Genomic DNA, 13,859 nt, shown 5'->3' on the forward strand with positions numbered 1-13,859 from the left:
TTTGGATATTATATATGGATGTAAATATATTGATCTCATAATTGCGAAAAATAGTGAATTAATTTTTTATTAAAACATTGCTTACTTGACAAAACGTCCTGTAACTATATAATTAAATCACAAATGCCAAGTCTAAGAGTATGGATAATAGTCACCCAAATATTTTATACTATATGCTGCTAGCTGGGACTTCGGATCGGAGGTATTTTTATTTATTGATTAATAAAGTGAATATATCTACCTTTAAAATATTGTCAACCCCTATAAAAACAAGTTGTGGAAAACACTTTTAAAAATGATGATCATGAAATTTTGGTAGATTTTTTGATACAACTGCCCACATAAACCTTAGCTGTGTGTCACTGTGTTCTCTGCTTTAAGCTGCGCTCGATCTGTAGTATCGTGTTTTGTTTGTGAGTTTGAGTCAGGATCAGACACCATGAACTACAAACATGTTTACATTTGGGAATCCACTAGCTGTGAAGATTTTGAAAAAAGTGTTCTGTATTATTTGAATATGAGATAGTCAGCAATGTCATGTCACTCAGTGTATCATGCCATCAAGACACTCGCTCGTCCATTACCCAGTACGGTCCCTAGAGCACATACAAATGTCATTTCCTGGCTTCATGCATAAAACATAAAGGAAGATGTGGATAAACATTTGTAAGATACAGAGAAGATGTTGGCAAGGACACAGCAAAATAGCAATAAATGGAAAAATGATGTAACGCCCGGTAGCACCTTTAGATCATCAGCTTTAAAGTGAGTAACTTAAGGGAGGAAAAAAAACACAACTCCATTTCTTGCTAGAATTAACACTACCGCCTTGTTAGCTCTCATGCAGAATTGCAAATTTCTCCCACCTAATTCAGATTTATGCTAAAGCAGAATAAGTAGTGGCAATGTTCCAGCGCACCAAATAATAGACTTGTTAACAAGCATTCTAACAAAAGGAAACCGATTTAATAGTTTCTTCAATTTTTAAGGTATAGGAAGATTGGGCATGGAAAATCTTGTTTTTGTAGAAACCTAAGTAAAGAATTTGGTAATTGTATGCATTAGTGCCAAGAAAGTCATCAGGAACACATCTCCTGACCCACGCCTACGCTCTAATAGCATAAGCGTTAGGCTTTGTTCACATTGCATTGAAAGTCCCCATATGTCCTCTGAATTCCTTCAGAGCAAACTAAAAACTGGAATAGAGAATATTGAAAGGAGTTTAGGAACATCAAATTAAGAAGTTTTTGGTTTATCTAAAATTCAGGTCAAGACCCCTGGCAGTCCCACTTGGCTTCATCATTCTTTAATGTTCCCCTTTCTTCTCTCTCCTTCAATTTTTAAAAGGACCTCCCTGATTTTGTGACACCTTAATAATATAATAATTCTGAGCATTCATTTTTATAACTCTGTCTTAGGCAGTTCTGTTCTTCTGATAAAAAATCTCCAGTTGATGGAAAAAATAGTGTCTTTCACTGTCCAGTCAGTGTTAAGGGTTAAAGTCCATGAGTGTAAATCGCCTCTTCACAGAGGAAAATAACTGGGATCCTAGTGCCACTTGGAGGAAGTGATCCTTTAAGTCTACATTGACATTATCGAGTTAAGGCCACTTTACACACAGCGTCATCGCTAGCGATGTCGCTGGTGAAAGCACCCGCCCCCGTCGGTTGTGCGTCATGAGCAAATTGCTGCCCGTGACACACAATATCGCTAGGAACGGTCACACGTACTTATCTGCCTAGCGACGTCGCTGTTGCCGGCGAACCGTCTTCTTTCTAAGGGGGTGGTCCGTGTGGCGTCACAGCAGCGTCACTAAGCGGCCGCCCAATTGAAGCGGAGGGGCGGAGATGAGCGGCCGTAACATCCCACCCACCTCCTTCCTTCCGCATTGCCGGCGGTCGCAGGTACGGTGATGTTCCTTGTTCCTGCGGTGTCACACGTAGCGATGTGTGCTGCCGCAGGAGCGACAAATAACATCGTACCTGTAGCAGCAACGATATTTGAGATTCGAACAACGTGTCAACGATCAACGATATGGTGAGTATTTTTGATCGTTAACGGTCGTTCCTGCGTTTCACACGCAACGAGGCCGGATGTACGTCACAAATTCCGTGACCCCAACGACATCTCGTAGCGATGTCGTTGCGTGTAAGGTGGCATTTAGACTTCATACTCCTTATAGGTGGCACAGGAGGCCCTGTTCTCTTCCTCTGTGTAGAGGCACTTTCCATATTTTATTTCACAGAGAGCATTGAATGACCTATAATGGGCCATTTATATGACCTAACAGCAGTCATGATACGACTATCTATCGACATTCTACAGGTTTGCTTTAATATGATCTTTCGGTGCATATTGATTATCATCATTATCAACAGTACATCTACTGGTTGCACACATCGATGTTTAGCTGAAAGCACTGATTTTAATGTTGGCATGAATATTTTACTCCAATCCACTCCAATAATCCACTATTGCTTACACAAACTGATAATCGCCAAATGGACATGCTATTGGCTCATCTAAATTAGCTTCAAATCTCCCTTTACCAGCTTGATGGCCTTTTTTAGAAACCTTACCTCTTTGTCTACTTAGAGACACCTCTTCGACAAGTAGAATTGTAAGGCCCAAATGAAGAGTAAAATGAACTGTACCACATACACTGACGAGCAAAGGGAAAAAAAAAACCCTTGAACTTTTGACTTTCAGGCTCCATATATCAGCTTCGACATGAGATTACCTTAATTTTATAGGCAATCATCTTGGCAATCTCATACATAAATTTGACTTGCAATTATTTAGTATATTATTAGTTGTACAGATTCTTGTCATGTCACTGCATTGTTACTGTTTTGCTTCTAAAAATCTAAATTTACATTTTATTTTTTTGTTAGTATTTTGTAAACCCACCTTTAGACTGAGTCTTTCTGAGTATGCTCTTGATCAGATTCATGCATGTCTCGATCAAAATCAAATCCCATGGCTGACTCACTTGAGTATATATACAGTTTTTTCTTTAACTTCACTTTTTCACAACTGTTCGGTTGGGTAGCAGTCTTGGGACTGTAGGGGCCAATGCCACACCTCTACTTCATTGTCATTGAACCATTTCTTTACCAATCTTGACATGTGCTTCAGGTCATTTTCCTGCTGGAAGATTATGCCATCCTTTTTATATCCATAGCACCTGAGTGTACTAAGTAACTCATCTTGCAGGATACTCGCACATAGCTCAGCCTTGAGACCCCCATCAATCTTAGTCAAGTATCCAATGCCTTTGACTGTGAATCTATCCCATATTATTAGGTTTCCTCCACCGAATTTGACAATTCCTCCAATCTCTCGATCTATTAGCCTTTTTTTCCCTTGTTTCTTCCAGACCCATTTGCACCCATCAGAGCCTAGTCTATTGACTTTTGTCTCATCACTCCAAATCGCTCTTTTCCAATCTTCTGCTATCCACTTTTGTACTTTTTTGTAAACTTAACTCTTTATGACGATATAGAAGTTGAGGCTTCTTCACCTATTTTATACTACCATTCCAGATTTATGTAACGTGCGTCACACTGTGCTTATATGTACGTCTTTACTCACTATTATGAAGCATATGAATCACCTCCACTGCCATGTTTATTACACCAGAACTGATAGACCTTTCGCTGAGCTGATTTCTTGACTCCGATATTTTTGCCTCTTGACTTTTGAATGGATGGACAGAATTCATTTCATATAACTGTCATGCTACTCACATGAAGCAGTTTGGCAATTTTCTTGGCCCAGAGACCACTAGTGATTAGCTGGATGATGCTGATCCTTTTTCTTAGGAAATCTTCTTCATGGTTGATCCTTGATTCGAGCCAGTGACTTTTTGCTTGTTAATCAACTGAATAACACACTGAGCTATTAGTTAATGTAAGAATAAGTTGTAATTTGTACTACAGAGAAAGAAAGGGTTTTTTTTCACCACTAGGAGCTAAACAGTAACAATGCAATGACATGACAAGAATCTGCATAAGTAATAATTTGCTAAATATTTGCAAATCAAATGTATGTATGAGATAGCCAAGATCATTGTCTATAATATGAAGATTGTCTCATGTCTGAACCTATAGTAGATGGTGAGATATGGAGCCTGAAAGTCAACAGTTCAAAATATTGTTACCTTTTTGCTCATCTGTGTTGGAGTATATGGATATCTAAAATCCAACTAAGTTTATTTTTATAATAAAGAGGCAATCTTGTGTTATGAAATTGATGTATTTAGCTAGACTTGAAAATAAGAAGTTTGCAATTGGTTTTTTTTTAACTGCTGCATCTATATACTTGGATCCTGGCCAAAAGTGTGCAGCAACTATATTACAGACTGAGGAGTTAACTCCTCAGTTACTAGCCACAGCAGTTAGCGGCTCACCTACCCTTCACTGCTAGCTTCTAGCCTATCTTATTTGCAAAGTAACAGTCCCCCGACCCACACCATCCCCACCATCAGCAGTTTCCAAAACAGTTTTTTTCACTGCTGGTTGCTCTTGTTCAAATATAGTGATAGCAGTGTAGACATCAGAACAATCACTGACAGCCGCTAATGTGTCACAGTAGAATAAACTGGGCAGTAGGATTAAGCTACTAAACCAGAACTGTTACTCAAGGAGGATTCGCCTTCACCCCAGCAACAAGAAGGAAAGGAGACTGGAAAGTTGTGTGCTGCTCAAGACACAACTTGAAAATAACCCTTTAACTGTTAGTCAGAAATGCTCTTTATGAGACACCCAAATGTATAAATATTATAAACAGTAATGCCATGTAGAAATTAGAGATGATCCAAGTTGAACAATACAAAGAAAGTATAGATTAATTGGTTGACAGACGTTTTTGGATGGTAAAAGTTGGATAAATTATTGCCTTCCTTGTTTACATTTCTGATGCTAACTTGTTTATATTACGTATTATTGCTGAAGAAGTTTTTTGGCATCTGTAAAGTTTTAGGAACAATGTGATCATGATCGGCTACCAGACACGAGCTTTTCTCAGCTTATATTTTATTCTAATACTTGCCTCGTGATTTAATATCCATTTGATACATCTGGCATATTCGCTCACAAAAGCAGTATTATAAAAAGCAGAGCAATAAATATGTCAAAAATGCAATGAATATTATGTTTGTTTTTTCTCTAGTGGCAGATAACAAAGTGTAGACGGGGGAATGATGAACAGAGCAGATATTACAGGGATGTCACATTCGTATGGATCCTTAGAATGGGATTGTCCTTTTGGACTAGAATTAATGGCCTGTTATAGCAATAAGCTAGTAACCTTAGTTCATTTTTTGATTGTATATTAAGTTTTATTTATGAAGAAAGCAAAATAGAGCTGAATGAATTATGTTTATCCTAATGTGTTAATTGCATACCAGGTGCTGGCACAAAACACTTCAAAATGACCCTAAAACCTTATTTTTCTTATGATTTTGTAGGTCCATGTAGTCGCATGAAAATTTTCAGATCTCATATTGTCTTAGTTTTTTTGAGTGTAAATATTGGTGCATTCATTTTATTTTGTTTCTGGTGTCAGAGAGGAACCCCGCTGGCTTATGTATGTCAGTTTGCTCAAGATAGTCCTTCAATACTTAAAGTATATTTTGGGTGAAATGTCACCAGTAACCTTTAACCAATCGCATGAATATCCAATCGCAGGGTAATCAAAGTAACCAGTGGTATAACCATTTTCCATTTTGATTAAGGAGATACTTTATATAGGTGATCCATAAACTTGAGCAAAAAGGTTACTAGGATTCTGGTGTCCACGTTGGTTTTGGAATGCCATTATTCTTGATGCCTCTGTGATTGTTAGTCTTCTACTACATCATGACGCTGTAGGAAACTTAACCATGATGTCATGATGTCTCAGGTGCCTAGTAATTACAAGAGACAAACAAGATATTGTCATTCAAGTGCTAGCCGAAGGAGTTGGCACTGCTCTGGTCCAGCTGCCGCAGAGTAACGACATTGACACCAGACCAGTGATTTGCAAATCTTTTTGCTCAATTCTAATGGACACGTCTCACTTATTTCTTATAAAGAACTACTAATATTTTTATGTATTTGCCACTGCATATAACACCAACATATTCTGTAGTGAAGTACAAAGATTTTCACTATTCACATTAGTCTCTGTAATTGACCAAAGTAAGGGGTACTTCTCACATAGCGAGATCGCTGCTGAGTCACGGTTTTTGTGACGCACCAGTAAGCCTCATTAGTGATCTCGCTGTGTGTGACACTGAGCAGCGATCTGGCCCCTGCTGTGAAATCGCTGCTCGTTACACACTGCTCTGGTTCATTTTTTGGACGTTGCTCTCCCGCTGTGAAGCACACATCGCTGTGTTTGACAGCGAGAGAGCAACGATCTGAATGTGCAGGGAGCCGGCTTCTGGCAGCCTGTGGTAAGCTGTAACCAAGGTAAATTTTGGGTAACCAAGCGAAGCGCTTTGCTTGGTTACCCAATATTTACCTTGGTTACTAGCATCCGCCGCTCTCAGGCTGCCAGTGCCAGCTCCTTGCTCCCTGCTCCCTGCACACGTAGCTGGAGTACACATCGGGTAAATAAGCAAATCGGTTTGCATATTAACCCGATGTATACTCTGGCTAGGAGTGTAGGGAGCCAGCACTAAGCGGTGTGCGCTGGTAACCAAGGTAAATATCGGGTAACCAAGCGAAGTGCTTTGCTTGGTTACCCGATATTTACCTTAGTTACCAAGCGCAGCATCGCTTCCACGCGTCGCTGGTGGCTGGGGGCTGGTCACTGGTCGCTGGTGAGATCTGCCTGATTGACAGCTCACCAGTGACCATGTATCGATGCACCAGCGATCCAGACCAGGTCACATCGCTGGTGGGATCGCTGGAGCATGGCTAAAGTGTGACGGGACCCTAAGATTTTATAGGAATGGGCAGAGGAGATTAAAGTGATAAAATAATAAAAGATGAAAAACATTACTTTTGAATGCCTGTATGTCTTACTGTTAACACTCCAATGCTCATCACCATTCCCAGTTTACTTGTCTGGAGAGATGATGTGTCATCTACAATCATTAGTGCTCTAAACAATCTTTGGCTTTGAGATGTGCTTTGCTGAGCATTGGTAGACATACCAGTGGAGTAACCTCTTCAGTTTCACAGGAGTCCAAGGGTTAGGCCAAGGATACACACAGTCAGTAAAACGGAGCAAGTGGAATACGATAAAAAAATCATATTCCACTCAGAACAATGTTACTTCCGGGGTCGCTCCCATGAGTGATTTTTTTATCAGCCCTAATCGGACCAAGAAAACAATCACAGCATGCTGCTGGTACTATCCAATTAGTTTTCACTCGCACCCATACAAGTCTATGGGTGCGAGAAAAACATTGCACTGCACTCACATTCCACTGGAGTGCAGTGCCATATATGCATCAGCTGATAATGGAGGAGATAGGGAGATTAGTCCCCTCCCCCCTGCAGTTGTGCTCCGATCGCAAGATCGCAGAACAGTGGCATGACACTTGGCTTACACTTGCAGCAGTGCAGAAGCCAAGTGTCATTACTACTACTTGGCTCTGATGGAGTTAAGTCAGGGGGGAGGGGTCTGTTCGGTCGTGCCTCTTTCTGGGATTCTGGCTGCTTTATTATGGTTTGGATTCTTCTGGGACACTGCCAGTAATAGCTCCTGCTCTGTGCACTGGTTCCTGTGAGCTTCCTCTGATCTGTCCCACCACCCAGTTTCCCTCTCCCTGACCTCCTTTCCCCCCGTACTGTCTGTCTGCCTTGTCAACCTCACCGTGGTCCCGTCCTGTGTCTCTGCCTCCACCCCCACCTTTGTACTTATGTGCTCTCCCGGCCTCTGACCTCCGTAATGTCCATTGACTTTGGCTCTTCACCTCCTTGGGTCTTTACGTGACTTCTCAGCTTCTGACCCTCTTGCTTCCATTTGATTACAGCTTGCTCACTCCCCTGTATTGACGTGACATCCCAGTTTGACTTTAGCTTGTCTGACTACTCTTACTCTTATCCTAGCGACCTCTGGTGGGCTTTTGTATTACTGCACTTTGGAATTCAATCTTCACTAAGTCCCTGCACCCCTTAGTGGAAGTTTGACACCAAGGGTCGTTAGCTCTCGCATTGGATGCTAAATGCCTGTAAGTCCTTGGCCTTAAGGGGGCCCAATTCTACATTCAAAGCAGGTGAAATTGTGGATTATGGTGATTGGACTGGAATGGGCTCCATATATTGTTCTTGTAAAGGGGCCCTGTCCTGTCTTTGTCTATGTCTGCTACTGAAGTCAGTGATTGCAGATAGCATGTCTATGCACAGCCAAGTAAAGTATGAATGGCAGGGAGTATTTAAGTAGCAGGAGATTTACCAGGTAAGCAGTGTGTCTTTTATTATTTTATCATATCCCCTCTTCAACTTTGCATCATGATTTTTTGAATAGAGAAATCTACTTTAATGGGGGTCTCAGGAGTATATATATAAAAAAAATGTCATAATGAATACATTTCTGTTCGCCATTTTAATGTACTATACTGATTACCTCATGAGACAAAATTATACTGAACAAAAATATAAACACAACATTTTTGTTTTTGTTCCCATTTTTCATGAGCTGATCTTTTTCTATCTACACAAAAGGTCTTTTTATCTCAAATATTGTTCACAAATTTTTCTAAATCTGTTAGTGAGTTGTCCATTGCGGAGATAATCCATCCACCTCACAAGTGTGGCATATCAAGATACTGATTAGACAGCACGATTGTTGCACAAGTGTGCCTTAAGGCTACTTTACACACTGCGATATCGGTCCCGATATCGCTAGTGTGGGTACCCGCCCCCATCTGTTGCGCGACACGGGCATATCGCTGCCCGTGCCGCACAACATCGCCCACAGCCGTCACACATACTTACCTGTCCGGCGACGTCGCTGTGACCGGCGAACCGCCTCCTATTTTTTCTCTTTGTCTTTATCTTTCTTTCTTTTTTTCTTTCTTTCTTTCTTTCTTTCTTTCTTTCTTTCTTTCTTTCTTTCTTTCTCTTTTTCTTTCTTTCTTTCATTCTTTCTGTCTCTCTTTGTTTCTTTTCCTAGAGAATCCCTCTAACCTATCAGCTTGTTTTTTATAGTATGGGATTAAGCCCACTTTACCACTACCTTTTATTAAGACTCCCCATTTGACGTGATTTGTTGATCTGACTTTTTACTACAATCATTATGAAACTGCACACTTGATATATTATTCATTGTCACATTCCAACAGACCACGTCAGCAGATATGGTCCCAAAAGTGTTTGAAGATTTGTGTCTATGGAAAAAATAATAAAAACTAAATAACATCTTGTGTGAAAAGTATAAACAGTTTTTTCCTGCTCCATGATGTTTTGTATTCAGCATCATCGGGTACCCAAATTGGACTAGTAAGAAACTGAGGGAATAAAGTGTGTCCCTATATATTTTTATAAAATATAATTAATATAATATTGTATATAGCACTACCTTTGGTAATTCTTTCATTTATCACTTCATCTATAGTCTACTGTATTAGTGTAGTCCTTGTTAAGCAAACATGTCACCCTGGAAGACACCCTGTCAGGCCATACAATGTATAATGATCTATTCTCATTGATCTCGCCTGTATACTTAATTTTTTGGAATGAAGTACATAGAAGATAGGTAATGATGATGGGCACGTGGGTGTTCAGATCTCTGACACTGTCATATTGGGGCAGAAGGAAGGTTCATCCTTTTCTGAATTAAGCAAAACTGTAACGTACTTTGGGTTCTACAAAGATGTCTCAAGGTCCAGGCCCTTTCCGACCAATGACCCCTGCCTCAGGAAATCACATTTGGCTGTATTAAGCCAGCCTGACTAATAACGCTTGCACAGACCATATTGATTTTCTGAGAGGGAGTTTATGAACTAAATAAACTTGAAGTTGGTGTCTTAATAAACTGCTCCTCTCAGTCTGTCACATTTAGTTACAGTAGGACGCAGTTTCGGCGGCTGTGTAGGTGTGGGGAGAGAGGCTAATTCGGTTACAGATTGTTCACAGCAGGGTCTCCAAATTAGCCCTTTGTTTTGTAATGCCACCTTGCCTGGGCTTGCTTTGAGCACACTTCTCAGTTTTACCCTAATGAGTTGCAACACTGATAATGTGCCTGATGATCTTTCATTGATTTCACTATCACTTGCTTGTCTGGTAATTGATCCGTTGCTGAGCCTCTAGTTAATTATATCGGCTTTGACATGGCCCAGTCCTCAGGGAATCTCAAGTCTTGCAGAATAACAGTTTTAATAAAACAGTCTATTACTGCAGCAGGTGCTCCGACTGCAGTATATTTGTGCGCGTGTATACCATCTAAATGTATATAATATATATACACATGTGCGTGTCTGCCTGCATATTGTGCGCGTGTATACTTCTATTCATTCATAGAGTAGTACTGCATGATACGGCACGGTAAAGGCGAGGAGTGGCGAATAGTGAGGGGAGGTGTAGGAGATAGATGGAAAAAGAGACAGGGACAGAGAGAAGGAGGGGGAGTGATGCAGAGGAGAGGAGATAGGAGGAAGCCTGCTATTGACAGTGTCCTTAAGCCTCCCTCAAATAACAGCCATTAGTGGGAAGGTCAGGAGCTGAGCAGGCAGCTTGACTGAAGCATTGAGTGCCACTTCAGAAATCAAGAGGCTAGCAAATTTTAGAGGGAGTTTAAATGGCTAATATCTGGCTGTGAAAGCACAGCCACTGTTGGCACAATTGACTTACAGGTTTCTTCCTCTTCCCTATTAACCGACTATATATATATATATATCTATCTATGTATATATATATATATATATAGATATATACACACACACATATATATATATATATATATATATATATATGTATATATATGTCTCAACGCGGCATGTTTGTATTACTTTATCTTTATTTTGATACATACTTTTTGCATTTTTGCCGTAGTGTGTGCTTCGTATACTACTTGTGCCAACTCTTCTCATTGCGTGTGTGTATGTACGTGTGCGCCTAATGGTGGTGAACTAGAGGAAAGTTTAACAGAAAAGCTTTCAGGAGCTGTGGGATGGGGAGAGGGAGGCACATTTGTGTCAACACAGTGTAGCTCTTCTCATCTCTCCTCATTGTGCACTAATGACACTGAGCAGTCACACAAGCTCTTTGCTGCTGTCTTTGTTTGTTTTACAGACTGTAGATGCTAGCTTTATTGTTATGTCCAAGATGTGGGGAAAGTGCTGCATTTCTGTCCATTTGTCCTACCGCCTGTCTGTGTGTTTTATTAGGAGACAAATCTACTCTGATTCTCTTTTGGAAGGAACTTTTTAGAGGAGATGCCCCTACTTCTCCATGGCTGTTGTTTAACACTGTGATGTCTGGGGCATTGACAGGCCAAAGGTATCAGTGAGGTCAGGGTTTAACCTTTTCATTGCTGGCACTATCAATGTTTTACAATTCTTTATTGTTAAATATTATTTTGACATGGCTTATCATTTTGTATTTTATATCTATATCTTTAGGTGTATTTATATCTTTTATATCTGTATCAGTTTTTAGGTGTTTAAGTCTTTTACGCTCTTGAATGTGTGAAATTTAATTGAATACATTACACCCTGAACATAAAAAAAGAAAAGATAAAAAAAATCTGGTCTTTGTTTTATTGTTTATTATTTAGTCTGCGTATAAATGGTTTGTATTGACAACTTGGCGCTCGGCAAATCAGTGGAATATTTTCTCATTGTTTATTGGCAAGTTGTTGGATTTTTCCTCATTTTAATTTTTATTTTTTTACAGCGGGTGGGGGCGAAAGAAATAATAAAAGAAACAGTGAAGTACAAAGAGTAGTGTGGTACTGACAAGTGTCAAATGTGGCATTCTTAACTTGACAGATTATTGAAGAAAAGCAGGAGATAGAAGAAGAAAGGCTGTAAGAAAGGGCCAGAACACTTTCCCTCCCAACTGCCTGTGATCAGTGACTGTGTGCGCGTGTCTATGTGTATATGGGAATTTGTAGGCTGAGAGAGGTTAGTGCAGGATGTCATTTAGTGCCTGACAGTGGAACAGTGCAGTTGACTCTCTGCTCCTCTAGCCAGTGACATCCTTAAAGCTGTTCATTGGTCTCAGGCAATTTTTTTCTCTTTTAGTGCTACATGCACACCTGACAAGCAGCTGTTAGACTGAGCAAAGAGAAGCCTTGGGGAGTCACAATCCATGCATAAATGATAGGGGTATCTGTGAGGAAGGTGCAAAATAAGCTTTGCATCTCTCACCCCCCCACCATCAGCAGCACATCCCTCCTTGCTACTTCACCTCCCACCCACCCCCTTCCTCATCCTCTCCTACCCTTTTTTACTCTTTCCCTAAATGAAATGCAGCCTACATGCAGCTCTGTAACTACTCCACACTTGTGCTACTGAATGCCAAGAGGCTCAAAAATTCACCTTCACTTTTCAGTCAGAAGAAGCAGAAGTGGATGTGAGAGAAAGAGACGTACAGAGAGACAGACAGCGAGACAGGAGGGCAAGAGACCGGGCATTCAGAGACTCTTGCCCTGACAACTCCATGCAGTTCGGAACGAGGACACCGGCAAGCGAGCCTGGGTACATGGGGGCATGGCAGAACTGTGATGCCAATCTACTCTTCAGAATGTCCCAACAGGTGAGTGCTTCCTTTTTTGCTTACTTGCTTTCAAATTGAAATGTTAGAGTTAAAGATGCTCATGTTCTTATGATCTCTTTATCATTTTCATTAATAATAAGCAATTTATTTTACTTTTCACTTCCGACATGCTATGGGACGATGGTGATTCTGTGCTTAACATGTGCCTCTCGTTTTCGTATATTTATTTTGGGGGAAAACACAGAGCTTACTTATGAATGAAGTGCTACCTGAAAAAACAGTTACTTACTACTTGTGTCTTTATATACTTGTAGAGAAGAGGGGGAAGCGGAAAAAAAACAAATGAAATTTCTATGCAATGCAAAACAATTAGCCCGTAGCATCCTTTCTGCGAAAGTAATCAAAAGTGGAATTAAAACCACATCCACTCTTTCCTTTTTCCTTTCACTGATTTCACAGTGATAGAAATTTGAGGGGCCCCTCTCCTAGGATCTTAATTGACTTCATGTGGTTGAGCACAGCTTCCCCCAGTACTCAGATGAGCTGAACTGCTGTGTTGTTTAAAGTGCTCAGGGCTCAGAGCGGATGGTTGATAGCTCAGGCAGTTAAGCTGCTCTTAGTTTTTCTTTTTCAGTTTGTTTTTCCATCATTTCTTTCTTTCCTCATGTCTTCTGTTCATCCTACTGGTCCCGTTTGCTTTTTTTTTAACCCGTTTTCACGCAAAGTCTGCTACATTCTTCAACACATATACATAATCACTTTTTCTTCCCCTGTTTCTCTCACTCGCCCAGCAAGGCCGTGTCTTGGCGTCCTCCCCAGAGTCTTTCCTGCACTGGGGGCCGCCTTAAAGGCATCTTGGTATGCTGCTATTGACGGGAAAGCTGAAATGTTATTGCGAGGCCAGTAACAACTGATAATTAATCACACAAGCCGGTGTCTCTGTACCATGCACATGGTGGTACGCAGGCTGCCGGCTGCATCTTCTAATCCTAACCTAACTCAAATATAAAAAGTTAACTTTAGAACTTCCAAAACTGAATCAAATTATACAGATGAGAATTTGGTTATATTCTTAATAGGAACAAACCAACATCAATATAATTTTTTACGAATAAACCTCTTACTAGCACCTAAAAACTTTAGGAGTTATCAAGTCTTGTACAAATATCAATGGTTATTCCGCATAATGTAAAATCATAACAT

General features: G+C 40.3%; 1 protein-coding gene across 3 annotated transcripts in view; it reads left to right on the forward strand.

Annotated features, from left to right (window-relative positions):
- Positions 1-13,859, forward strand: part of BNC2 (basonuclin zinc finger protein 2) — a 952,623-nt gene that overhangs the window by 528,076 nt on the left and 410,688 nt on the right. For 2 of the 3 annotated variants that reach the window (XM_075316506.1, XM_075316521.1), the window contains exon 3: positions 12,492-12,695. In XM_075316506.1, the coding sequence (XP_075172621.1) occupies positions 12,492-12,695 (204 nt within the window). Of the gene's footprint in view, positions 1-10,733; positions 10,790-12,491; positions 12,696-13,859 lie in introns of those variants that run through there. The other variant, XM_075316528.1, reaches the window with a different exon arrangement.

Source organism: Anomaloglossus baeobatrachus, chromosome 1 (assembly GCF_048569485.1).
Source record: "Anomaloglossus baeobatrachus isolate aAnoBae1 chromosome 1, aAnoBae1.hap1, whole genome shotgun sequence".
NCBI classification, from domain to species: Eukaryota; Metazoa; Chordata; class Amphibia; order Anura; family Aromobatidae; genus Anomaloglossus; species Anomaloglossus baeobatrachus.